General features: G+C 37.6%; 3 protein-coding genes across 6 annotated transcripts; 2 read left to right on the top strand and 1 right to left on the bottom strand.

Moving 5' to 3' along the window:
* The first annotated feature begins 12,655 nt into the window (after nucleotides 1-12,655).
* Nucleotides 12,656-20,537, top strand: LOC126593372 (uncharacterized). Of its 3 annotated transcripts, XM_050259417.1 has the most exons (24): nucleotides 12,669-13,417; nucleotides 13,530-13,601; nucleotides 13,688-13,731; nucleotides 13,804-13,915; nucleotides 14,032-14,103; nucleotides 14,207-14,269; nucleotides 14,483-14,560; nucleotides 14,661-14,753; nucleotides 14,963-15,082; nucleotides 15,244-15,321; nucleotides 15,466-15,675; nucleotides 15,764-15,811; nucleotides 15,982-16,230; nucleotides 16,671-16,753; nucleotides 17,161-17,405; nucleotides 17,565-17,633; nucleotides 17,717-17,781; nucleotides 17,909-18,078; nucleotides 18,238-18,316; nucleotides 18,849-19,104; nucleotides 19,189-19,234; nucleotides 19,645-19,753; nucleotides 19,858-19,920; nucleotides 20,235-20,537. In XM_050259417.1, exons 1-24 carry the CDS (start codon nucleotides 13,097-13,099, stop codon nucleotides 20,325-20,327), a joined length of 2,838 nt encoding a protein of 945 aa, XP_050115374.1. In that variant the 5' UTR covers nucleotides 12,669-13,096; the 3' UTR covers nucleotides 20,328-20,537. The 3 variants fall into 3 exon arrangements, 2 of the variants coding, with proteins under 2 accessions (XP_050115375.1, XP_050115374.1); XR_007612930.1 differs by lacking the exons at nucleotides 19,189-19,234; nucleotides 19,645-19,753; nucleotides 19,858-19,920; nucleotides 20,235-20,537 and having other exon boundaries at nucleotides 12,662-13,417; nucleotides 18,216-18,316; nucleotides 18,849-18,918; XM_050259418.1 differs by lacking the exons at nucleotides 16,671-16,753; nucleotides 17,161-17,405; nucleotides 17,565-17,633; ... (6 more) ...; nucleotides 19,858-19,920; nucleotides 20,235-20,537 and adding an exon at nucleotides 16,525-16,664 and having other exon boundaries at nucleotides 12,656-13,417.
* Nucleotides 20,538-21,837: 1,300 nt separating this feature from the next.
* On the top strand, nucleotides 21,838-24,218 carry LOC126593739 (uncharacterized). 2 transcript variants are annotated; one of them, XM_050259854.1, is made up of 2 exons: nucleotides 21,838-22,108; nucleotides 22,435-24,218. In XM_050259854.1, exon 2 carries the CDS (start codon nucleotides 22,591-22,593, stop codon nucleotides 24,022-24,024), a length of 1,434 nt encoding a protein of 477 aa, XP_050115811.1. In that variant the 5' UTR covers nucleotides 21,838-22,108; nucleotides 22,435-22,590; the 3' UTR covers nucleotides 24,025-24,218. The 2 variants fall into 2 exon arrangements, with proteins under 2 accessions (XP_050115811.1, XP_050115812.1); XM_050259855.1 differs by having other exon boundaries at nucleotides 22,341-24,218.
* A 1,149-nt stretch (nucleotides 24,219-25,367) lies between these two features.
* On the bottom strand, nucleotides 25,368-26,116 carry LOC126593740 (wound-induced protein 1-like). Its single transcript, XM_050259856.1, has one exon. The coding sequence runs from the start codon at nucleotides 26,005-26,007 to the stop codon at nucleotides 25,585-25,587; it is 423 nt and encodes a 140-aa protein (XP_050115813.1). The 5' UTR covers nucleotides 26,008-26,116; the 3' UTR covers nucleotides 25,368-25,584.
* Between the last annotated feature and the right edge of the window lie 640 nt (nucleotides 26,117-26,756).

The raw sequence follows: 26,756 nt of genomic DNA, 5'->3' as shown, positions 1-26,756 counted from the left end.
ATTGCAAGTGACAATTGATGAGGAAATAATGGAACCTGTGTAATCCATTACTACATGGTTGTCATGAATCTGATGCATCTCTTCAAATACAATTTTTTTTCCTTGATAAATGTGAAATATCTTAATCTTCTAGAAAGGATGCATTATGTGTTCCTTGGATCCAAGTATGGTTTTGAGGAATATAGAACCTGAAACCCTTTGACTTCTCAGAGTAGCCAACAAAGTAACATGATTGTGTTATGAGATCTAACTTTTTTTCATTAGGACTGTAAAATCTAGCCCTTCGCCTTACATCCCCAAACATGAAAGTGGGCAAAACTTGGAACTCTCCCATGCGACAACTCAAAAGGTGTTGTTGAGACTACCTTATTGGGAACTTGGTTCAATATATAATTTGCTGTTTTCAAAGCTTCTCCCCATAAGAAAATTGGCAGTCTAGATTTAGTCATCATACTCCTAACCATGGCAATGAGAGTCCTATTTCTTCTTTTTGACACACCATTCTGTTAAGTTGTTCCAAGTGTGGTGTATTGTCCCACAATGCCATTCTTCTCAAGATAGAAAGCAAATGGACCCTTTTACTGCCGAGATTCTGTGTACCTGCCAAAATATTCTTCTCCCCTGTCTGATCTAACAATTTTAATAACCGTCCCTAACTATTTTTCAACTTTAGTTCTATAAATAATAAAACAATTAAGTGCATTTGATTTCTCACCAATGAGAAAAGTGTATCCAAGCCTAGAAAAGTCATTAATGAAATTGACAAAATACCTATTCTCACAAATTGTTTTACCTGGAAAGGGACCACAAATATCAGTGTGTATGATTTCTATTAATCCTTGTCTTAACATCAATTTTTCTAAAATTAGTCATTTTGCCTTTTAAACAATATACACACTCATTTGCAGTAGTGAAATCTAATCTTGGAATTAATTTAGCCTTTGAAAGTTTAATTACTCTTTCTTTAGATATATGCCCTAGCCCTTTATGCCAGAATATGTAGGAAGTGTCATTTTCTAGCATCCTTTTGCAACCAACATTCAATACTGAGTGATTATTTGATTCCACTAAGCATTCTAGACTCCACAAGTTATCTGATAGAAAAGCAATTCCCAAAACTGAATCTAGACAATTCTTTTTAAAGATTTTTAAACATTCATCATCAGCAAGAAAGGAAAAGCCATCTTTTACAATTTTGGAAGCAGAAATTAAGTTTCTTCTCATCTTTGGCACATAGAGCACATCATTTAATTGTAAAACAAAACCAGAAGTAAGTCTTAAGTTCACAACCCCTATTGAGTGTACTACAACTTTAGTCATTTCCCCCACATAGACATTGTATAAAGTATTTTCAATTTCGTTTTGTTTTTTAAAACCGTTTAAAGAGTTGGTTAAATGCACTGAGCATCCAATATCAAACCACCAAGAATCAACAAGTACCTCGCACAAATTTGACTCAACAAAAACATGTACCTATTCCTTTTCTTTGCTTTTTATCCAATCGTTAAGGATTTCACAGTTCACTTTTAAATGGCCCTTAGTTTTGCACCAAAAACATTTAAGTTTAGACACATCTTTTGGTTTTTTAAACTTGGTAGATTTTCTAGGGGAGTCAATTACTTTAGCAGAAGTACTGAACCTATTAGAATTCTTAAATGATTTAGAATTCTTACCAAAACCAGAAGAGCCTCCATTGTTGAACAGCATCTTCTACTTTCCAGTTTGCACAAAATTGACATCCTCAATTTCTTTGCCTTTCTCTTGTTTTTGATGAGTTTCTTCTTGTACACATTGTGCAATCAACTTATCAATGTCATAGCTTTTGTCTTGAGTGTTGTATGAAACTTTTAACTAGCTATATTTGTTGGGAAGTACTTGGAGAATCATGAATACCAGCTGTTTTTCACCAATATTTGCATCCATTGAATTGAGTTTTTCAGCATCATCGATCATCTTCATAATGTGGTCCCTTATAGAACCAGTACCCTTAATCTTGTATGTAGTCAATAGAGACATGTATTGACTCACTTCAGCTTTCTTAAATTCCTTAAATTTCTTTTCAGTTGCTTTCAAGTAGTCAACATCCAAATCATGTTTCTTAATTCCTCCTCGAATTGTATTAGTCATACCACTTTCTAGGATAGACAGTGTCACTTTATTGGCTTTTGTCCTTTTCTCAAAATCTGTTTTTTTTAACTCTGGTGCTCTGATCATTGATGACAAGCTTAAGATTGTCAATTGCTATATCAAACTCATTTAAAGTTAATAGCAAACTAATGTCTCTTCTCCACTTCTTGTAATTAACCCCACCAGTAAGGATCAGAATGTTAGCCAAAGTGAGGGTCTTCATTGATATTGCAAACACTGAAGAACACAATGAAATCACCAAAGAACTTTTAGGGTTCTAGATTTCTTCTCTCAGTCTATTGCACATCATATCATCAAAACTATTATCCATATACATAATCTTAACAACGAAACGTTGATAAGCACATATAGAATAAAAGGGTTTTCAGAACATTAGGAATCAACTGTTATGTAATCATGGACAACCATCTCAACATTATAAATGATTTTTCTCAAACAAACAATTCTTCATCAAAGTTTTTCTGCATAAAACGAGTGATGTCTACAGAAGGTCCAAGCTAAACTTTCTTCCACAAACAATTAGAGAAAACGCATAATCATGGGATTAAAAGGCAGAAATAAGCGTAATCGTGATGCTTGTTATTCAAATCATGTTGAAGAAAGGAATAGATTCGAGACAAGATATATCAAAATCCAAATTTCATCCAATGTTCAAAAGACATACCCTTTCATTCAATGAGTATCAATACCTAGCAGCGGAAGCATTTATAATAAATATTGAAGACTAAACAGCAACTTGAACAACCCAGATCAACAAAACTCGAAATCAAAAGGGTAAAGTGTTGTATTCCAAATCCGAGAAAAACCCCAAAATTAGATAGGTTTCAAGTTCTAACGGTCAAAAATCAAACAATCATATTTTATTAAAACACACCATTTTTTCTTAAACCCACTTTTAAGTCTAGAACCAGTTTCAAAACCTGAAGGCAATAAAGATGATTTTTTTTTTTTTTTTGAATTAGGATCCTATCGATTTTGTTGATTGAATTTAAGAACATGAATTTATGGCTCTGATACCACATGTTAACTCTAAACCACAAACAAGATTCAGTTACTCGAATCATAACCAAACAAAATACAAAACACCAATCCATATAAGGCTGAAGCATACTAACCTAAAGAACTTCCATTGGATGCAGCCATGGTTATTCACGATCAACTTGAATGCACAACAGCTTTTCTTCTCTATGTCAAGATGCTTATTGCTCAAACTAAGAATAATGCTTAGTTCCAAAAAAACATGTTCCTGTGAGATAAGAGGTTGTTGTATATATATACATGCACATATCCTTCTCATAATAGAATAAGGACTCCCTACTATAATCTTTATGGAAAACAACTTATGTTTTCCCAATCCATATCAGTTCATTATTGCAACAGAATCCTTTATTGACAAGAACTAGTATACATCTTCCCATAAGGCTTTCTTATATCAATTGGTCTTAAATAGCTAATGCTAGATCGCATAATCTTATGTTCATATTCTTACACTTACCTCACAAGAACTACTAGAATTGCCTCAATGGGAGGGAGAATATTGAAGCGAAGCCATTCATAGCTCAAGGTCGAGGTCTTGAGCTCTTCACCATCCATATGCATCTAAACGGAGAATAAGATGTGGAACTATACTATTCTCTGCTCTATAACCATTCATTGGACAAGTAGTTGTGAATACCTTGACAGCCAAACTTGCTTAAATGATTGTTCTCACCAAGACATAATCTAGAGCCAAAACTAACACAAGAGGATGATCGATGTACTTTTAGACACTAATACGATCTGTTTAGACACCAATATATCTCTAACAACAATATCAATAACTTTTAGCTTTTTAGCCAAAATGGTCTCATGAGATTGCATAACTCATCACTTTGCTTGAAATCTAAAATCGATAGAAGTGGTCTTTGTGATTGTTAATTGTTAATCATTTTAGTCATTCCATGAAAAATCTCTGTTAAATTGAGGGTGTATTCTTCAAACAAACCCCTCCACTTGAACTGGTGGTTTATTTAATTTAACAAAGATTTTTTATAGAATGACCAAAATGATTTACGGTGGACAATCTCAAGGGATATTTCTATTGATTTTAAATCTCATGGACATTGGTATTGGGCAAGCTCAATTTTTCTCAAAATTGGATCAACCTGGTGATGACCATAGTTTCTACTGTGACATACTCGTTTCTTGTCAATAGATCTGCCTACGGCTATCTACATCTTTCCAGGGGTCTTCGCCAAGATGATCTGTTATCCCCTTCCTATCCTATATGCCGAGAGATTCATAACCATCATTAATCGAAAGGAAAGACAGGGTCTCCTTCAAGTAATTTTGTTACTTCCAGGAGCCCCCATGTGAGCCACCTTTTTTTCGTCGATGATAGTTTCTTATTTACCAGAGCTACTACCCATGATTGCAACCAAGTGGAAGATATTCTTTCTAAGTATGAATCAGCTTTCGGACAAAAAGTCAATCTCTTGAAAAGCAAAATTTGTTTTAGTAGAATTTTTTTTCATAATAGGGAGAAGTCCCGTTTGGCTACCTTATTGGGTGTTTATCTTGTTGCAAGACATGAGAAGTACCTTGGACTTCTTACGATTGTGGGTAAAAATTGACAGGCTTGTTTTGGATTTATCAAGGAATGCTAATGGAAAAGACTCCAAAGTTGGAAAGGGAAACTACTCAGTGTAGCTGGCAAGGAGCTACTAGTGAAGGCAGTAGCGCAAGCCATACCTTCCTACCTTATTAGTTGTTTTCTCTTGCCTAAATATTTATGTGATGAGCATAACCAAATGATTACCTCTTTCTGGTGGAACAATAGTGATGGAGATCGTATAATTCATTGGCTCTCTTGGGACAAACTGTGCTTGCCCAAAAGCGCGAGTGGTTTAGGTATTCGTCACTTATATGTTTTTAATTTAGTAGTGTTGGCCAAGCAAGCTTGGAGAATTATAAACAACCCTCAATCACTCTTGGCACGAGTCCTAAAATCTGGGGGGATTCGTGGATGTTAAAATCTGGGGGGATTCGTGGATCTGTCTCCCGTCATCCTTTCATATCTTCACCCCTAAGCCAACTGACCGCTCTTTGGATTTAGTTTGTTAATTGATCGACTTGGATAGACGAGTTTGGAAGAGGGACATTCTTGAATTGTTGTTCTGCGAGGAAGAGATAAACCTTATTAGATCCATTCTCATCAGTATATGTGATCCTTCGAACCGGCTGATTTGGCATTACAAAGTTAAAGGGTGCTTCTTGGTTAAATTTGCATACCATGTTACCTGTGAATGGTTAACTCCTGTCAATAGAAGTACCTCATCATCATCATCAGGGAATTCAAAGTCTAACCTATGGGGTAAGGTTTGGAAGGCCAATGTTCCAATGTTCCACCTAAAGTCCAAATTACATTTTGGCATCTCTATAGCAACATTGTTCCCACCAAATGCAACTTGGCAAAGAAACATATAACGACAGATCTATCATGCGTTTTATGTAACTTCCATGGGGAATCCACATATCATATCCTAAGGGAGTATCATTTTGCTAGATGTGTTTGGCTCTATGCACCGATTGGTTATCTTCCTAGAGGTTCTGGATCCTCATCTGTTATTGATTGGGTTTCAAAGGTGGCATACCCACTCCTTCCCAATTTATTTGATATATTCATGATCATTTGTTGGGCTATTTGGGGTGCTCGGAACTCAAATCTTTGGGAGGGTAAATGTGATACTCCTGATGTCGTTGTCTCTAAGGCAATAACCTGGTGGCATGAGTTCATTCGTATTCACTCTTCTACAATTATGGCCAACAATATCTTAGTGAGCCCTATCAAATGGATGATGCCTCCCTCTGGTTGCCTGAAAATCAACTTCAAGGGGATTGGTGCAAAGATTCTCAGGTGGGAGGTTTGGGCATTGTTGTTAGGGACTACAGGGGGAATTTTGTTGCGTCGTCCTACATGAATTTCCAAGATATCTTTTCTCCCTTGCAGGTAGAAGCTATGGCTACAAAGGCCTGTTCATTTTGGGCGGACTCGAGGGGTTTTATAAATTTCTTATTGGAAGATTACTCTCTTCAGATTGTGACGACTCTTTGTGATACCTCCATTAACATGTCAACATCAATTAAGCAGTTAGTAGAAGACACAAAGAGCATCCTGATGTCCCTCGGACATCGGGATGGTCACGTGATGGCTGACACTCGAGGGTGACACAAGCCATTTAATGAATGCATATGTTGAGAACATGTAAATCATGCATATAAATTGCATTCGAACTACATAAAATAATATAGTAATATTCAAATACCAACAATGTTAAAGATAATGATAGTGCATAACATGTTCAGAGCATACATCTAATTCAGAATACAACGGAAGATGCTATTATAATGATGTCAAAGCATAGATGAAGGCACGATATCACTGGTAGGGGAATGCCTCGTAACTTGGATTGTAAGCCTCATTCCTATGTCCTGAGGGGGTGCAAAACAAACATTAGTGGACCAAGTTGATATATATATATATATATATTGAAGCAGTTATCAACATACTAACCCCCAAAGTTTATGAAAACTTAATAGTATAATATGTAATAGGTTTTTTTTTTCCAAAAACCCTAGCATGCCATCAAAACTTTCATAAAACATATCTTGTATATAGTGTGCTAACTAGTGGTATTAGTATCACCCGAAGGCATATAGAACTCTTCCTTCAGAACACTTCCTTCACAAGTATCAATCACCCGTAAGCTCTTATAGCATTCAACCCGTAGGTCAATGTAAGTATCATCGCCCATAGGCAGAACAATGACCACTAGATATGCACAAAACATTGAATATACTCTTTCCAAACATAAATACATATATCTCAAAATCATCTTCATAGCATATAGTCATCCATCATATGTACACATGTTCATAAATAGTATATAGTCATCCATCATATATACTACGAAGAACATAAGTTCGATAAAATATGGTATTCCAAAATATTTGCAGTAAAACATGATATATCATAAGTGTAAATCTAATTTACTCATAAAACGTAACCATTAAATCATGTTTTTCATGTATGCATTTCTACTATTAAAACATGCATTTTAGAAGGGGTCCACTCACTGATACTTCGCCGCTGAAGAGCCACACGAAATACGAAGGACGGAATCGCCGCTAATAATTGCACGTAAGCACATAAAGGATCCAATTAACAAAACTATACTCAAACGATTGAATTTCGAAAAACGAACATCAAAAATGGATTCAGGAGATCGAAATTAGCCTATAAGGGGTCCCAACTGAAACCTGAAAAAGTCTACGGTTAAAGTAAAAGTCTACAGCCAGCGTTGATTGAAGTTAACGGGTCAGACCGAGTCAACGGGTCCAAGTCGACTCAACCAGGTCAACCGAGTCAACAGGTCTGGGGCGGTTTAACTTGGTCAGACTGGTTCAATTCGCTAGAGGCCCTGGTTTGTACAAACGAGCCTGAGTTTGAAAGCCTGGCCTAGGTTATAGGGTTTTGGGGTTTAAATAAATAAAAACAAAGGGTTTGGGTTTAGGGTTAAATGGGCCGAATGCCCAAGTTCCACTTAGCCCCAAAGCCAGTTCTTGTGGGTTTTTGGGTTAGGGTTTCAAAGGAATTGGGTTTTGAGGTTAACGAGCCTAAGGGCTGAGTTCTAAATGGCCCAAGGGCCTAAGTGACAAAAGGGTCTGGGGTTTAAACTAAAAGGGTTGGGTCGGCCCAACTCCACTAAAGGGTTGCCGGACCTAATGACAGTGAAAGCCGGAATCCAACTAGAAAACTCCCCAAATTCCGATTAGGGGTCGAAACTTATCCAAAATTCATGATTCTAAAGCCAAATTAAAGATAAAATAGTAGAGATTCGAGTTGTACCAAGATGAGGTCGTGTCGAGGTTGGGATTGGCTGGAAAATGGCCTACAACCTACGATCTCTCGCTGGAAAAATATGGGGAGAGCATTTCCGAGGTGTTCCTACGTTCAAACCCTACCAATAAATTTCAAACACTACCCAAACACTTAACAAAGACCCGATATAGTAGCATTTAAAGCAAAACTCGACTTACCTCACCGGAGAGCTATGTGCATAGTGCTGAAAGAGAGATCGAGGAGGGGAGGTCCAGGTGATGGTGGTGGTGTGGTTGGTGTGTAGGTATGTACATGTGTGTGTGTGTGTGTAAGTTCATCGAGAGAAGATGAGAAAGTTGAGACGAGAGATAAGGAGATATCTGTAAAAGAGAGAGTGTGAGAGTTGACTCCCGAGGAAGAAGAGAGAAGAATGAGATAAAGAAATAAGGTAGGGGTGGTGCCACATGGCAGTCAGAGAGATGAGGGAAATTGAGAGGAAATCTGGAAAAGGGATCCAGATAGGGTAACAACTCAATAGTGCTTATGTAATTTCATAAATGTTAAATATAAATGTGAAATTACACTTAGTTTTAGGGGTGGGGTTTAACACATTCTCGACGCGATCATTGAAGAATTATGCACCCATGTCTGTCGCCAAGCTAACACGGTTGCTCATAGACTTGCTAGGTTTGGTTTAAATGTTGGCAGCCAGTGTGAGTGGTTTGCTCAACCTCATAGCTTTATCATTGACCTCCTTATTGAGGATACTATGTAACTGACTATGGTCTTTGGTTGAGACTTCTTTTGGTCTTTTCCTGAATGAATACAACATTATCGTTTTTATCAAAAAAAATAAAAATAAAATACAACAAAAGACTAAATCAAAATAAAATACAAAAATAAATACAATCACTGTTTATATGCAATCAATGCTATACACAATCACTGTTTATACACAATTAACTAAAGGTCACTGTTTATACACAGTTAAACATAACGGCGTGGGTTCGAACCCGTCAATAGCTAATCTAACATGTAGCTTACTAAACTATCGCTTGACTAAAAAAAAAGGGTAAATTACACTTTACCACCTCAGGTTTTAGGTCTATTGTAACATCACACAACATGTTCAAAAAATTTCACTTTCATACCTCAAGTACTATTTTATTTCAATATAATACATCCGTTACATTTTCCATCCATTTGTTCGTTAAAAGCTAACGTGGTTGCCACATTTATACCACATGGCAAAAAATCATTGTTTATGCATTTAAAATGTTATAATAATTTACCCTATTAAAAAAATAAAAATAAAAAAAACCCAAAAACCCTTCCCCGACCCTTTCCCCTTCCTCGCAGCCCAAACCCCTCATCCCACCCTACCCCTACCTGCCCTGCAACTCCACCCCCCTCCGCCCGACTCCGCCCCGCCCCGAATTGCGGTCCCGGATCTTCAACCCTAGTAATCCAAACTCGCCCTGGTTTCCAAAACCCCTTCCCCCCACACCAAAAATCCAACGTCCCGTTCCCAGTCCCTATCCAAACCCTCACCCGCCCGATCCAAAAGGCCCCAACCCGCTTCCCCAGATCCTATTCTCGCCGATGCCTCCCTAGACAACCCGGATCTCGGCCCGTTTCTCCTCAAGCTGGCCCGGGACACAATTGCCTCTGGAAAATGTCCAAACAAGGCATTAGAGTACGCAGTCCGGGCGTCCAAGTTATTTGAGCGGTGCGCGGTGGACAACGAGCCAAGCCTGGACCTGGCCATGAGCTTGGACGGCGATGATGCGCGGTGGACGATGACTAAACCCAGCATCCTTGCTGAAGAAGAAGAAGAAGAAGAGAATGGAGGAGAAGGAGAAGGTGGGATGGGGGGTTGCGGGGGAAGTGGAGGTGGGGTGGGATGGGGTGGATGAGAGGGAGTGGATCGGGGAGGGGGGAGGGGGAAGGGGGAATGGTTTCTGGGTTTGATTGGTTTATTATTATTATTATTATTTATAAATAGAATAAATATTTTAATATTTTAAATGCATAAAAAAGTATTTTTTTTGCCACGTAGCACAAATTTGGCAGTCATCTCTGCACAAATATGAACCCCATATTTGCCACGTCATCACTTAACGGTTTACTTAACAGATTTTCTAACGGATGTATGAAATTGAAATAAAATGATAATTAAATGTATGAAATTGAAATGTTTTAAAGATGTTGTAAGGAATTGAAATTGACCCCAAACATGTGGGGTAAAATGTAATTTACCCAAAAAAAACATAACAAAACACTCAATCAAACTAATAAAAAAAATGATTGTTAATACACATTCACTGTTTCTTCACGATCGAATACAAGAAAACAATCGGAAAAAGAACAAAAATATAAAAAGAAAATATAAAAAATAATATCATCAAATCGAATTGAAGATCTATAACAAGATCCAAAGCATAAATCAGAATATAAAAAATAAAAAATAAATAAAAAAGAGAAGAATCAAATAATTACCTTTTTTCATAAATTAACATGGATGATCGAGGAGCTCCAAACACCAGATTTTAAAAATCCAGCAATCAAATTAACCAAACTTACAAATATGCAACTTTTACTATATATTTGTACTATCTCTCTAATAGAGATGGACTCATATGTGCTTGTGGACCCTATCTCTATTAAAGAGATTGTAAAATGCTAATATAAATATATGATAAATGTAACAAAACTCATAAAATTGTACAAGGATCGTTTCGAACTGAATGATAATTTGAACATTATTAAAAATTAAAATCAAACAATTACAGAACTGAGCAAAGAATCAAAAATTGAAGAATAATTGAAGTTGCGATATGTATCTTCGCATATCAAATTCAATTTTCAATTCAAAAAAAAAAAAAAAAAAAAAAAAACAGCTCGAAAAAGTTCAGAGCAAAGCTCGTAGCTCCAATTTCAAACCGCCACCATTCCCAAGCTCACAAATATTTATTGTATCATCTTCCCTCCTTAGTTCTGGTAATTTCAAGTGATGAACTCTCTTGTTCTCCGTTTATTGGTGATCTGAGAAGAATGAGGATCCTCTCCGAATCCAATCACATCCGTTTATCGTACATTGTACGGTCAATTTGCGTCAGATATTGTTTATATTTAATTTTAAATAAAAAGATTTACAATAAACGAATGTGATTAGAGAATTCTTGAAATCCTCACAAAAAGAATTCAGAAAGAATCGTCGTTCGAATGGCTACTCCATTGTACTTGTTTTATCTTTCAATATATTTCCTCAAGCTAACGGACCAAACCTTTCAATTCAAGGGCAAAAACGTAATTACGATATCATGGAAGTTGGGCCAAAAGGATCCGGTAGGTACGATTTGTCCTTATTATTAGATTGTTATTGTGTTTATGCTTAATATTTTATTAGGATAAACCCTTTTAATTAGTTTCTATAAATTAATCCAAAAAACCGTCATCTAAAACAAAATTAGATACCACATTAAACGTTTTTTTTAATTCTTTTTTAAGGGTAAATTACATAGTAGCCCCTCAGGTTTGAGGTCTATTACAATCCCATACAACATCTTTAAAACATTTCACTTTCATACCTCAAGTACTATTTTATTTCAAAATAATACAACCGTTAAATTTTCCATCCATTGATCCGTTAAGCGCTGACGTGGCTGCCACATTTGTGCCACGTGGCAAAAAAAAATTATTTTTTTATTTTTTTTAAAACCTAAATCTTCTATTAAAAAAAAAAAAAAAAAGCCCAAAACAAATGCAGAAACGCGCAACCCAGCAAACTCACTTCCTTTCCCTACCCCCCACGCCCCCGCACCCGCACCACAGCACCTCCCTTCCCCACCCTTCCCAGACCTTCCCCCCGAGCCCTTCCCAGCAGCTCCCCCCCACCCAGAAACCTTTTCCTCCCCTCCCGCAGCATACCCACACCCTCCCCGCATGACCCGTCCGCAGGCTTTTTTTGGGTTTTAGGAACTCGATCAAATTAGGGTTCTTTTTCTTCTAATTCCTGTTCAAAGAATCAATCATAGAAGAGGAGGCAATGGCGACGGAGTCATCGGAGGGAGAAGAGGATGCGAAACTGATGGGAGGGAACCAGCTACTGGTAGTCGACGACGATCTCAGAGAAATGGGCAAGAAGGCTGCCTGGAGCGTCAGCTCCTGCAAGGCCGGCAATGGCGTCTGTCTCTCCGTGACGACAATCTCGACACCTACTGGCAGTCTTTGCTCCAATTCCCCTTTCCCTACTTTAATCCCTCAAAATATTGAAATCTTTGAATTTTAATTTTGTTTGTTTGTTCTTGGTTTGCAGATCCGACGGTGTGCAGCCTCATTTGGTGAACATTCAATTCCAGAGGAAAGGCTTCAAGGTATGGTGGTTGCAGGTAGGGGAGTCGGGGGAAGAAGAGATGGGAGGAGGAGGGGGACGACGAACTGATGGGTATTTTTTTTTTTCTGGGTTGTAGAGGGGTTTTTTTTTTTTTTTTTTTTTCTGGGTTGCAAAGGGTTTTTTTTTTTTTGTTTTCTGGGTTGCACGGGGAAGAAGATGAAGATGGGGAAGATGAAGATGGGGGAGGAGGAGAAGATGGAAGGGGGGGAGACGAACTGGGTTTAGGTTTAGGTTTTTTTTTATATTTTTTTTATAAATTTTTATTTAGAAGATTTAGGTATTTTTTAAAAAATAAAAAAAATAATTTTTTTGCCACGTGGCACAAATGTGGCAGCCACGTCAGCGCTTAACGGATCAATGGATGGAAAATCTAACGGTTGTATTATTTTGAAATAAAATAGTACTTGAGGTATGAAAGTGAAATGTTTTAAAGATGTTGTATGGGGTTGTAATAGACCTCAAACCTGAGGGGCTACTATGTAATTTACCCTTTTTTTTATTTACAAAGACAAAAGACAACACCAACGGCCAATGAGCAGGACGTACTCCCTCCAAAATTTGGCTGTTGCAGCCGTCCGATACCAATTTTAAATCTAAAAAATTCGAAAATAAATTGCAAGAAAATCGAACCATGCTTTCAATTCCTCGCTCCCACTCACTCGCTACCGCTTCCGACTGGCCGATCATTTCCCATGGCGACGATCGCATTTGGTTCCGGCCTCGTTTCAGCTCGCGCCGAGCAAAGCGACGGCGTTCGGAACTCGGTGCTGTACTCCCCGAACTTCAATTCCTTGCGGTTGAGGAGAAGTTGTGCTTCGACGACGCGGTGGCGCGGGGTCGGAGTCACACGCGCCACCGCGGAGGCGGTGGAAGGTCGAGTTATTGAGACGGAAGGGGAGGTGAAAGAGAAGGAGAAATGTAGGGTTCTTAGAGTTGGCGTCGTTTGCGGAGGTCCCTCGGCGGAGCGTGGGATTTCTCTCAACTCGGCTCGATCAGTTCTTGATCACATTCAGGTAAGAGTTTCTTCACTACTAGAGTTATTAGATTTTCTTTAGGTTCTGTTTGGATGCCGAGAAAATAGTGGAAGTAGAGAGTGAGAAACATTTTTCTTTGAATTTGAAACAGGGAGGTGATATACATGTGAGTTGCTATTACGTTGACGCTGGCCTTAATGCGTTTGCAATATCCCCTGCTCAGGTTTGTTTATGTAAAAATTAATTAATTAATTCGAAATTTCGTAACCTTTTTCTTCTAAAGTTTGTTAATTTTGCACATTCATATAGATGTACTCAAACACTCCTGCGGACTTCGATTTTAAACTCGAAAGGTGAGTTTTTGTATCTTTAATTTTGGAATTTGGTGTCCTTGTATGTTGATCTGTCTAAATGTTTCTCTGTAGCCTTGCCCAGGGTTTCCAGTCTTTGCCCGAGTTCGCGGAATATCTAGCTGCCTCTGTGGACATAGTGTTCCCAGTCATACATGGTCAATTTGGTGAAGATGGTGGCATTCAGGTATACTGATGTACAAGCTTTACTTCCATTGCAAGTTTTCTAGACGGGGACACACACACAATTCTGGATTGATTTTCTATTTATTCGTTTGTAATATTCAACATATGATGTTTCAGGAGCTTCTGGAAAAGTATAACGTTCCATTTGTGGGCACGGGATCAATTGAATGTTGCCAAGCATTCGACAAAGTATGAGATAACGTATCTACAATAATTTTTGTTTTAATACATGTATAAGGGATAAAGAAAGAAAGAAGATGATAATAACTGTGTGATTTTTGAGTTATCTCAGTACAATGCTTCATTGGAGCTCAGCAAACAAGGATTCATAACAGTACCAAGTTGCTTAGTACAGGTACTATCCCAATTTGTATTAGTTAAAAGTTAGCATGTGTACGATAATTTATGTAAGGGAAGTGCTATTCATACACCCTTGTTAATTTTTGGTCAATGATCTTCTTCAATTCATTCGATAAAATTGAGAGGGGTGTGTGGATAGCACTCCCCTTTATGTAACTATGTATGACATTTCCAAAAATTCAGTTTCTCTGACTTTAATGATCTGTAGGGAAGTGAAGCAGATGAATCTGAACTGTCAAAATGGTTTGCAAGAAATCAACTGGATGTTGAGTCAGGGAAAGTTGTGGTAAGACACATATCTAGTGTTGTAATGTAAACAAACCCAGAGTGCGATACTTTTATTTGGTCAGATTACGAGATGTAACATGTTTATTATTTTGTTTCAGGTAAAACCAGCACGAGCAGGATCAAGCATTGGTGTTACAGTTGCATATGGTCTGGCTGATACTTATAGCAAGGCTAATGCAATTATTACAGAGGTAGTTTTCGTTGTTTCTTTCGTGCCCTTTTTGAACTCTTGTAAATGTTTCAAAAAAAATTTAACTAGCATACATGAATTTGGACCATGTTGATATGAATATGAGTTTTTCTGAAAAAGGAAGTTGCAATATCTTGATATTAGTTTTGTAAGAACATGGGTTTAGTAAAAATCATTTCTAATGAATTTTGTGCTCTTTTATGTATATAGGGAATTGACTCCAAAGTCCTTGTAGAAATATTTCTTGAAGGTGGGAGCGAGTTTACAGCAATTGTTCTTGATGTGGGCTCTGGTTTAGATTCCCATCCTGTTGTATTACTCCCAAGCGAGGTATGAATGCTCCATGACTGCATTTGCTTCATTTCATCATATTGGAATTAATATCAACTTATCATCCTCACCGCGTAGAGAAGATGAAGGTATACTACATATGTAATAGGTACTACCGTACCAGGAGTATTTGGATTAATAATAGTCTTTAAAATGGCCAGGTAGAACTTCAGTTCCATGACAATGTTGATGAGGATGCAATTTTCAACTACCGGAGGAAATATCTTCCAACACAACAGGTAGACTTACAGACTTACACAATCTGTGTTAGAATGTTAGTTCATAGTTCATATGCAATGTTTATTATCTGACTCCAAGTGTGATGTTTAATGCATCTCTCTTGTGTCATCTTTCTGATTTTTAGTCTATGGATTGCCAAACAGGTTGCTTATCATACTCCACCTCGGTTTCCTATTGATGTCATTGAAAGTATTCGAGAAGGAGCATCTCAGTTATTCAGAAAGCTTGGTCTTCGTGACTTTGCTCGAATTGATGGATGGTTTCTCCCTAATTCTATTCATGTACCATCATCATCAGATAGCAAATTCGGAAAGACTGAGATGGGTACAATATTGTATACTGACATTAATCTGGTATGAGGGTTGTCTTATAATCTCAATGATATGCATTGTAGTGTTGATTCTTCTTAGATTTTGATACTGTCTTTTTTTGATTCATCAGATTAGTGGGATGGAACAGACCAGCTTTTTATTTCAGCAAGCCTCGAAGGTGCTTTGATTTTGATTGTCTTGTTTAGCATCTTAGTATTGTACATTAATTACTACAATACCATTTGTTATGAAAAGTTTAAACATTTCTTTAAGAATGTTTTTCAGTACTTGTTACAATAATACTTTTGGTGATACGACCTTGCCCGAACACCCCACTTCTGGATTCAGGTTGGACTTTCTCATTCAAATATTCTCAGGAGCATAATTCGTCGGGCTTGCATGCGTTATCCGAATCTTGCACCATTTTGTAGTGCATCAGATCATGTTTCTAGAAGATCACAAACGTCACTGCGTAATGAACCGGTTTGCAACGACACTCGTAAAGTTTTTGTTATTTTTGGAGGAGACTCTTCAGAGAGGCAAGTATCTCTTATCAGCGGAACAAATGTTTGGCTCAATTTGCAAGCTTTTGACGATGTAAGTATCCTATTCATACTGTTGGATTTTTAGTTTACCAATGCTAAATGGTTTACATATGCTAATGTTTGGGGTGTGAAAGGTTTAGAATGGGGACACTGGTTAAACTTTCAAGACAATGGATAGAAGTATGGGTGGGGATTTGGAAAGAAATACTATTTTGAAATATATGAAGCTGGTGAATGTATAAGCATGAGTTAACTAGCATTTACACTCATTCAAACTCTGAATTCATTTTCATTTAGAAGAGGAAGATTTCATTAAAGCTTTGATTCTGTGTTTGAAAAATTTCAGCAGATCCTACTATCTTCAGTACTTAATCAAGGATTGAGAATTAATTCACTCTGTAGATAAGTGTATTGTCATTGAATATATTCTTTAATTAATCAAGTAGATGATATTATGTTTTTGTCTGAGATTGATAATCTTGTTGGCTACAGCTTGAAGTGATTCCATGTTTGCTTGCCCCCACAATTGACAAAAACGAAGTTGATGTGAGTTCCAGAACAGTTTGGTCTTTACCGTAAGTTTCTCTCTCTCTCTCTCTCTCTTACAGACGGGGAAATATCATCTTTCTTTTGTTAGTGGTCATATAAATTATTTTATGTGGCCTTTCCATTCTCTTCTTGAAGTTTTACTCATTTGTTCGAAGTACAAGGTTCCTATAACCAGAAATAAAATGTGCTGTGGAACATTTGAGATATTGTCTTGTTTGCCCCTTGAAGTGATCTGCAATTGAAGACCTGGAAATCAATATATCTAACAATGCAGTCCAAAAGAGCATTGATGCTTTAAAATATTTGGAATGAAGTGAAGCTTCATTGCTGCTTATGATTTATATTTCACTAAGTTTTTAACAAAAGCATATTGTAGGGCCCTCTTCCCCTAAATACTCCTTCATGGCATTTAATTAGGTTTCTATGTGAACAGTTATTCTCTTGTGCTGAGACACACTGTAGAGGAAGTTCTTGATGCATGTGTAGAGGCAATTGAACCAGACCGAGTTGCATTGACATCTCACTTAAGGAACAGAGTTGTTCATGATCTTATGGAAGGCTTGAAGAAACATTCTTGGTTTACTGGATTTGATATCATTGATGAACTGCCTGTAAAATTCTCGGTTGAACAGTGGATCAAGCTAGCCAAGGAAGTTCACGCTACAGTTTTTCTTTCAGGTTTTCTTTGTCACCCATTATCTGCTAGTGGTAGAGTGATATTTTTTTTAATTCTCTCCGAATAGTGTGACCAGGCTCTATGTAACTGTGCTTAGAGATCAGAAGATTCAGAAATCAAAGTTTGAAAGTACTTATGAGCTTATCTACTGTTATTTATAGTGCATGGAGGCATTGGTGAAGATGGCACACTTCAGTCATTGTTAGAGGCTGAAGGGATTCCACATACAGGTTTATTCTAATCCACACTCAGTTTAGGAGGACCTTGTTGTCTTGTTTTCATTGTTAACCATCCTTTTAATTTTTAATTGAAGGTCCTGGAGTGATGTCTTCAAAGATTTGTATGGACAAACTTGCAACATCGCTTGCTCTTAATCATGTATGCTAATTAATTCATAATTAAATGTCCAAGAAGATGAATTGGACTTTGTTGATATTTTTGGTGCTTTATATGACCCATGTATCTTGCTGCCTAACAAAGCATTCTGATCTTTTATAATGAACAGCTGTCGGATTTGGGAGTTCTTACTATCAACAAAGATTTGAGGAGAAAAGAAGATCTCATTAGTTCATCAATACCAAATGTATGGCATGAATTGACGTCAAAGCTTCACTGTGCAACATTATGTGTTAAACCTGCAAGAGATGGATGCTCAACGGGGGTTGCAAGGTTATGGTAGGTTTATCTTGTTTTACTTTTTCCTTATTTTCATCTTCTGTTCAATGGTACTGAATCGTTAGACTCGTAAGCTCTTTATGCACTCAATCCCGTAATTGCTTTGTCTGCAATGGAGTTATGATGTACTCTTTCAGTCAAATTTGTTTGTGCATGCAGCTGTGCTGAAGACCTTTCGGTGTATGTAAAAGCATTGGAAGACTGTCTTCACCGGATTCCTCCTAATAGTTTTTCTAAGGTATAAAAGGGTTTATTTGTAGATTTTCTCAGAGTGGCCTCTATCTCTTTCTGAAGTTTCATTTCAGTATAGTCGTTACGACTGTTCGTTTATATTATTTTTTACCGTATGATATGTAATAGTGTTGTTACTCCACAACCACCACTCAACTCTTTTCATTCAAAACATTGCTCCACGTTAGCTGCAAGTATTCTCAGTAACCATGAGAAAGTCGAGTGTAGCATGTTCCTTAGGCAGTACAATATTTTGCTTGACTGCCTTTAAGTGATTGAGACCCATGTTAATTCAACAGTCTTTCCGTTCTCTGGCTTCCTCTGATTATTCACAAGCCTTGCCACTCTTCTTCACTAAGTGTTTATTGTCCTGAAAGTTAACGTCTTTATCGACGATCAGTAGGTAATGTTAATTGGTGAGATACGATTTATGGATAACACACACACACACACACACACGTATTGCTTGTGTAATTTTATATAGCCATTTTACAGAAATTATATACCACCTTCAAGTTTGATCTTGGTTTTTCATGTAGGCACATGGAACTATTGAGATGCCAAACCCCCCTCCAGAGCTCTTAATCTTCGAGCCTTTTATCGAGACCGATAATATAATCTTATCATCAAAATCTAGAAATGAAAAGGGGCATCAGATCTTGTGGAGCGGAGAGAGTAGATGGGTTGAAATAACTGTTGGAGTTGTTGGGAAACAAGGATCAATGCGCTCACTAACTCCTAGCATCACTGTCAGGGAGAGTGGTGACATTTTGACGCTCGAGGAGAAATTCCAAGGTAATATTTTGTTCATTGTTTTCTCTGTCCCTTGATAGTTTCCTGCTAACATGTCATTAATGATAAGTCACTTGCATTTGGCAGGTGGGACTGGCATCAATCTGACTCCACCTCCATCATCCATTATTAGGTTTGTCCAGAACCTTTATTTTCAGGAAATGAGGGTTCCTTTTATTGAGTATGTTGTAATTTATGTTTTACACAATAATATATATAGAGGATTCTCTAGTCATTATTGTTAGTGGTGCTCTTCGTTCTTTGTTTTTCTGCATTCTGTTATTTGAGTCAAAGAAGGGTAGAAACTGTTGTAGAAAAGTTCCATACACGGGCAGTAAAACCTTTTCTCATATGTTAGATGTTTCAGTGTCATTCTCAGACGTTATTCTAAAGTGACTGATTTCATTTAAAATTCAATTTCCACACTAGATTGATTATTGTGTTTCGTCCCTCTCTCGTGTTTGACTTAAAAAGATATTTTCCATTTTGTGCTTTTGATTGTTCGAATCGTTGTTCTGATTTCTTTCTCCCCTCTTAAATCAGCAACGAGGCGTTGCAGAAATGTAAAAAACATATCGAAATAATTGCAAACACTCTTGAATTAGAAGGGTTTTCACGAATAGATGCATTTGTCAACGTGGACAGTGGAGAGGTATGATGTTTTTTCTCTGCCTAACTGATCAAGTTTGGAGTCAAAAAATTGTGCGCACATTATTTGCTAACTCATTTTCATCTGTTGTTAATTTCTCTCCAAAGGTCTTGATGATAGAGGTCAACACAGTGCCTGGAATGACGCCTTCCACGGTCTTGATTCACCAGGTATTCTATTTCTACTGAAAAAAATTCTTTCGAGGGTTACTTTGCATCAATAATATTCTCTTGAACCTGCTACGGAATTTAAATCAGACTTTTTTGGTTTTGCATTGCATGAGAGGAAGGAAACACAGAATTGTTCGAATAAAACACTCTTTATCTGTAATAAAAGAATTGGTCTTCCAAACTTATTGAGGAAGTTTAAAACGCGTTGAAAAGAGGATGATCAAATGAACTACTATTTTAGAGTGAGCTCATGTACTGAAGAAGTAGGAAGTTCTAACTAGGTAGACTTCTTTCTGGTCCATTTCAATTTTCAGGCACTAGCGGAGGAACCACCGATGTACCCTCACGAGTTTTTCCGTACACTGCTCGATTTGGCATCAGAGAGGACCATATATACTTCAAAATAAATCTTTGTCGATATCTCTCCATTGTTTTCGTCTTGATAAACTCCTTTTGTTTGGGTTGGAGGGTACCCCTCTCAGGTCTCAACTTGTGAACTTATCCAAAGCAGCATATGTATTTGTTCAGTCAATATATATCCATGTTTGTAATTTACCTAAAACGAACTTAATTAAAGCAAAAGCTTGATCAATGAAGAAGCATCAGAATTTCACTAATCTGGGGCAAAGTAATTTTAGATGATGCCTTTTGTGATGTTTTTTTCTTTTACAAAATACAAATTTTATGACGTTTTCATATCTTTTCTCGTGTTCTTTATTTATTTTGATGGATAAGGTACTGTGATTACAATCAGATTGCTAATCTTGCTATTATAATTGAGCTTTTGTTTCCCGAACTTCTCGTTTGGATTGTTAATGAATTTTTCAGGCTATATTTGCATTCATCTTAGGGTTCTACTTTCGTTTTGAATCTAATCACACCCTAATTTTAAGATGTCATCACCGCATCTGTTCTATGATCTGATCCCTTGGTGGGTTGACACGTGCCACTTGAGTTGCCAACCACTAAGATTTGGATTTGAAAAAGTAGACTTTCACGTGATGTAATAGGATCTTCTCCGGATTCTTCTATTCGGATCCTCCGAGGATCCTTCCATTCGGATCCTTCAAATTTTTCAATCATGTTCAATCATGTTCGTTCAATCGAAAATCAAACGGCTAGGTATTAATTAGTTTTTTTTAATTTTTTTTCATTTCTCACTCGCTCTCTATCTGAGAGGCTTGGAGTTTTGGGCAACCGGAAGCCGAAAGATGACGGTGTGGGTGTGGGCACGGTGGGTCGGCAACCTAAGCCAACATCCATCGGAGAACGCAGAAAATTGAAGGATCTGAATGGAAGGGATCCGAAGAAAATCTCTACCCTTTACCCTCAAAGTGACATCAAGCCTAGAGTAAAATCTAAAATAACTTGTACATAATAATGTATTAGTGATAAAAAAAGTAATATTAGGGAGACTAAATTTTTTAAATCAAATGATGTGTCACCAATAAGAAACAAGCACGTTAACTAATACTTAATTAATAATCCAATCATCTGCAACCACATCATTTAGTTTGCAAATTTGATTTAAAAAATTTGGTCTTCCAAGCATTACTCGTGAACAAAACGTCATACGATTGTGAACGCATTGGATAATGCTAGGGAGACTAAATTTGCAAATTAAATGATAGGTCACTAATAACAATAAGCATATTTATCAACTTTTAAGTAATAAACTAATCATCAACTTTCATATCTTTTAATTTTAAAAACTTCATTTACAAATTTAATATCTATAGCATTAGCCGAAGGTATTTCGGGTAAACCAACTCCTAAAACAACTCCAATAACGTCGTTTACTTATTGTCTGGGGGTCCCGCCAAACATTATGCGGACCGCCGGACAGGTGCGCGGGCGTAAACTTTCGAATTGAAATTCAATCTCTCTTTTTTTCAAAAGAAAAGAAAACAATATTGCAACGTAACCTTTTGCAACTTTTCTTTCACTTTTTGCTTTGTCTGTGAGGTGCAGATATTTTTCTGATCCCTGACAGATAAATGTCACTAGTTGAAAAACCGGACGGCATATGTCACTAGTTGAAAAACCGGAGCTTGTGAAGGACTTGGTAAAGACTGATGACAGAAGACAGACAACAAATTTGAACATCAACGTATGCACTGCGTCTGTATGTGCTCCACTGTTCCTCTCTGATCATCAGTAGCCACAGCAAGATCCATTGAATTGATAGGTAAAAATTCTCTCTTTTTCTGGATTTCAATTGTTGGTTTTCACCGCAGCTTCAACTGTAGTAGTAGAAGTCGTAGCGATTTTCTTTCGCCATGAATGATAGTTTGTAATCTTCTTTTTAAAGTTTTGTCCATTGTTTGTTCGAATTTTTCATCAGCTTCTTGGGATGGTCAAGTTTCCATGATTTGCTTGCTTTTCGTGTAATTTTTATGACCTGTATCTTTGGTTTTCAGAGATGGGGTTACAATCTGAAATGTCGAATGTGCACCCATGAGTTGTCGTATGATTTTTGGGACTCTGGCATTGACCATCTGGTGTTATTTTTAGGGTATTGATCGTGATTCCATGAACATGTAAAAGATGCCGATCGAGGTACAGTTTGGTTTTAGCATTCTAAATTGCAGTTACGACGAATGAGCATGCTGGTGTAGAGTCTGTAGATCGGGGTTCTGTTGGTTCACTTGAGATTGGAGTACCACTAAGATGGCTACAAGGCTGATGACAAAAATGTTCTTTGTTTTTCGACATCACAAAAGGGACGGCTTACTTAGTGACAAAAATCGCACAAGAGACGAGATCTCAAGTACCGCACCTTCTTCAAATAGCCAAGGTTTTCGAAAACGTTTCAATGGGATTCTTTCTCAGAAGATCGATTGGGAGTCCATGAGGAAAATATGCAAAAAGTGGATCAAGAACCCTCTGAATATGGCACTCCTTTTGTGGATAAGTTGTGTTGCTGTCTCCGGAGCAATCCTTTTTCTTGTGATGACAGGAATGTTAAACCATGTCCTACCGGCGCAGTCTCAGAGAAATGAGTGGTTTGAGATTAACAATCAAATCATCAATGCTCTCTTCACTCTCATGAGTCTTTACCATCACCCAAAAAGGATCCACCACCTTGTACTTCTCTTAAGATGGAAGCCGAAAGATGTCACATTTCTCAGAAAAATATACTGTAAGAACGGAACTTACAAGCCCCATGAACGGATGCACATTCTGGTTGTTGTTGCGTTCCTCCATCTGAATTGCTTTGCTCAGTATGCCTTGTGTACGCTTAACTTGAGATACAAAAGATCTGAGCGACCGGCTATTGGTGTCGGTATCTGCCTTTCAGTTGCAATTGCTGCTCCTGCAATCGCAGGTGTGTACTGCATTGTCAGCCCCCTTGGAAAGGAGTACGAAGTTGATAGCGAATCGCAGGATCATATTCTCACAAATCAAACGAGGAAATTTTCATTTGCATCTAGGAATGAGCAAGGGATTGCTGAATTTGCACCTCAATGGAGAGGGGGTTTATTTGATTTTCGGGAAGATATTGCCATATCTTATCTCTCTTTTTTCTGCACCTTTTGTGTTTTTGGATGGAACGCCAAAAGGCTTGGATTTGGCAACATGTATGTTCACATTGCAACATTTCTCCTCTTCTGCACAGCCCCATTTTGGATCCTCAGTTTAGCTGCCTTCCATATTGACAACAACGTTGCAAGAGAAGCCATGACTTTATCCGGCATTGTCCTTTGTATGTTTGGCTTGCTGTACGGTGGCTTCTGGAGAATCCAAATGAGGAAGAGGTTCAACTTGCCGGCGAATAACTTATGCTGTGGAAAGCCTGCAGTAACAGACTGTGCACAATGGCTTTTCTGCTGCTGGTGCTCACTAGCTCAGGAAGTTCGAACTGCGAATTTCTACAGCATAATGGAAGATAACTTGTGCAGGAAGCAAATGTCTGAGCACGAAAATCCCTCACTAGTCCCTTTGCGGCGTGAAAGCGGAAAAACTCAATATAGATCTGGCTCAAATTATCTACCTTCAAGCAGAGTTGAAAAAGATTACCCTAATGTAGACAGACAGCTCCCCATGGAACCCCCTGTTCCATCCAGAATACAGAGAGAAGAAAAAATCGAACCGAAGACGTGAAAAGGAATGAACTACTGATGAAGCTCTCAGAAGAGTGCTGGCACTGCTATGTGATTTTGATAAACATACATAAATTTTGTATCTTCGTATATGCTTCTTCAGTTCCATCATATCCTCTGGTTTTAATCAGTGCCTCATGTCTTCAATCATCTTTACCTGTAGTGTGTTGCAATGAAATATGAAATTATACTGCATCTTTATTTTCTTCAGTTCCATCATACCCTCTGGCACTATTTTTGTGTAGAAAAATTATAAAATACGCAATTTGGAGTGCAGTAAACAAGGACTTGGAGTGCCAAAATCGCTACTCTTATTATATCGGAGGTGAACTGAAGATACTGAAAGCTACTGGGAGTACCGAAATCGCTACTCCTATTCTAACAAAGGAGAACCAAAGGTACCAAAAGCTAAATTGGGAGTAGCAAAATCACTACCCTTATTTTAGTAGAGGAGAACCGAAGGTACCGAAAGCTAAATTAGGAGTGGCGAAATCCCTTTTCTTATTTTATCAAGTAAAGAGGTACTGAAAACTGTTGGAATTTGGTGGCTTAGATTAGAGCCGCACATCGGCTAAGGAGGAGAGCCATTTATGCTTTATAAGGAATGGTATTACACACTTGTCGAGGTTTTTTAGTAAAACTTCTTATCCGTTACTCTCGGGTGGCTAAAGTAAGGAGAATATTGGCAATACCGACTCATGTGTGTGTGACCAGTTGGTGTGCTTTCGCACAACAAAAACTAAACTGAGAATGTTTAAATCACTGTTTGTAATTTATCAACAGGAGTCGGTATGATTTTGGTGACTACTCACAAAATCCCCCAATTAAAGCTCCATAAATAAGTTCTACACCAACCTATAGTGCAGGACACTCCTATCATTAAAAGGATCGTACAAACTAAGACATCAACAATTCATCAAACAATTAAATAAATGGTCCCAATTTGAAGAAATTAACATGGGATAACATCTTAGAATTTCGGTTGTATTATTTTGTTGGGAGAAAATAAATGTTATGACTACAAACCTATTTATAGACAACTGAAGGTTACCATTCAACATGTGTAACTCTTGTTGCATGGATATAACCTTTATAGGGTGTAACCATCTATCCAAGGGTTTACCTCCTTGTACATTAATTGTATCTAGTTCACATACTGAAGTGGTGTATATCTTCACTCTGACTAACACCCATTTTCCTATAGTCACGCCTTTTGGCCAATAGACGTATCTTCTCATGTGAAATTCTCATTACAAATATCACTTTATAACTTTATCGAGGGCATTCATATTATATTCAGAAGTAAAATTTTGAATTTATGAATAACGAATGATTGGAAAAACATTTTACCAAAGATGTTTTCATTAATCAAGAACGAAAGTTGTGTTTTGGAAACATCTTTATTAGTAGTTCCATTTTACTACATCACTTCAATTTTCTCAACACATCCAAATCATGCCTTGTTCAAACTCAAATCTACAAACCACAAGTACCCTTTATTTTTCTCAAAACCCATATTTTTTATTGCTAATTCACAACATCAAAGACTCTAATTAAAATTCTAAATAGCAAGCAATAGGGTTGGCAAGGAGCGGTGGAACAGGTCCCTCGGCATGCTCTGCCACACAGTGAAGCTCTCCCATCCCTCCGGCTTCAGATCCTTTACAGTCAGCCACGTGTTAAAATACTCCCTGAACTGAGTGATCAACCCATCTTTGAGGGTCCACACGTGGACCCAGTAGGCCTTTGCCCCTTCCCATCCCTCAGCAATGATCACACCACCACCAATCTCTGTGATGCTTCTGGGCTCGAACCTGAAGTCAGTGTGGCTGGAATCCCCCGTGAGCACGCGCATCATATGCTGGCTCTTTGGGGGGCCATGGAACCACCATTCTAGGTCACTGGCTAGAAGCTTTCCCACTGTGTCTGTTTGGCTCTGTGCCAACGCCTTGTAGAGAGCTTCAACAGTTGCCTTGTTTTGCATTTTTGGTAGATTGTAAGAGAGAGAGAGAGGATGAACTGAGGGTGCTAGCTAGGAGGGGAGCGGAGTTGACTAAAAATATTATTGGGTTATTTGGGTGCATGACAATATGGCTTTCTTGAACCCCTATTTATAGCACCAACAGCATAAAGTTACATGGCTTGAGAATAATAGAAAAATATTTAGATCCCTCTACCTAATTATTGTCTCCAAAAAATAAAAAAATTACGGTTACATCATAAAATCAATTGACAATATATGAGGAGCAGCTCAGTTTACTTATAAGCCCTTATAAGGTTTCTTCTTTAACCGACATATGACTCTTTAACCTTCACATCCTCAAACACCTCCTTACGTGTGGAGAATTTTCAAACTATGCATATGGACAATACAAAATGGGCAAGGTGGAGTGGCCTTTGGGCTTCACAGTTGACCAACCTACTCTTACCATGAAGAAAGTTGGATTCCATCGTAAAGCTAATAGACAATTTGGGAAATAGCCCAACTTACTTATAAGTCCTTGCAAAATTTCTCATTTTTTCTGTGGAACTCTTTAGCTTTTACATCTTCACAATCTCTCTTCTTACAAATAAATCGCAATTTGGTATTCGTTTAGAATTTTATCCGTTTTAACGAATTATTTTTTCCATCTTCACAATCTCTCTTCTTACAAATAAATCGCAATTTTGTATTCGTTTAGAATTTTATCAGTTTTAACGAATTATTTTTTCATGTGTCAAATTGTAAGTTAT

Source organism: Malus sylvestris, chromosome 12 (assembly GCF_916048215.2).
Source record: "Malus sylvestris chromosome 12, drMalSylv7.2, whole genome shotgun sequence".
Taxonomy (NCBI): domain Eukaryota; kingdom Viridiplantae; phylum Streptophyta; class Magnoliopsida; order Rosales; family Rosaceae; genus Malus; species Malus sylvestris.
This window is presented reverse-complemented; position numbering and strand designations above follow the sequence as displayed.

Excerpts from the sequence above, each read along its gene's own strand:
- LOC126593739 (XM_050259854.1), top strand. The coding sequence starts at position 22,591 with ATGGCTACAAGGCTGATGACAAAAATGTTCTTTGTTTTTCGACATCAC.
- LOC126593740 (XM_050259856.1), bottom strand. The coding sequence starts at position 26,007 with ATGCAAAACAAGGCAACTGTTGAAGCTCTCTACAAGGCGTTGGCACAG.
- LOC126593372 (XM_050259417.1), top strand. The coding sequence starts at position 13,097 with ATGGCGACGATCGCATTTGGTTCCGGCCTCGTTTCAGCTCGCGCCGAG. Across the intron at positions 16,754-17,160 it reads AGAACAGTTTGGTCTTTACC|TTATTCTCTTGTGCTGAGAC; the intron begins GTAAGTTTCTCT and ends CTATGTGAACAG. Across the intron at positions 19,235-19,644 it reads CCTCCATCATCCATTATTAG|CAACGAGGCGTTGCAGAAAT; the intron begins GTTTGTCCAGAA and ends CTCTTAAATCAG.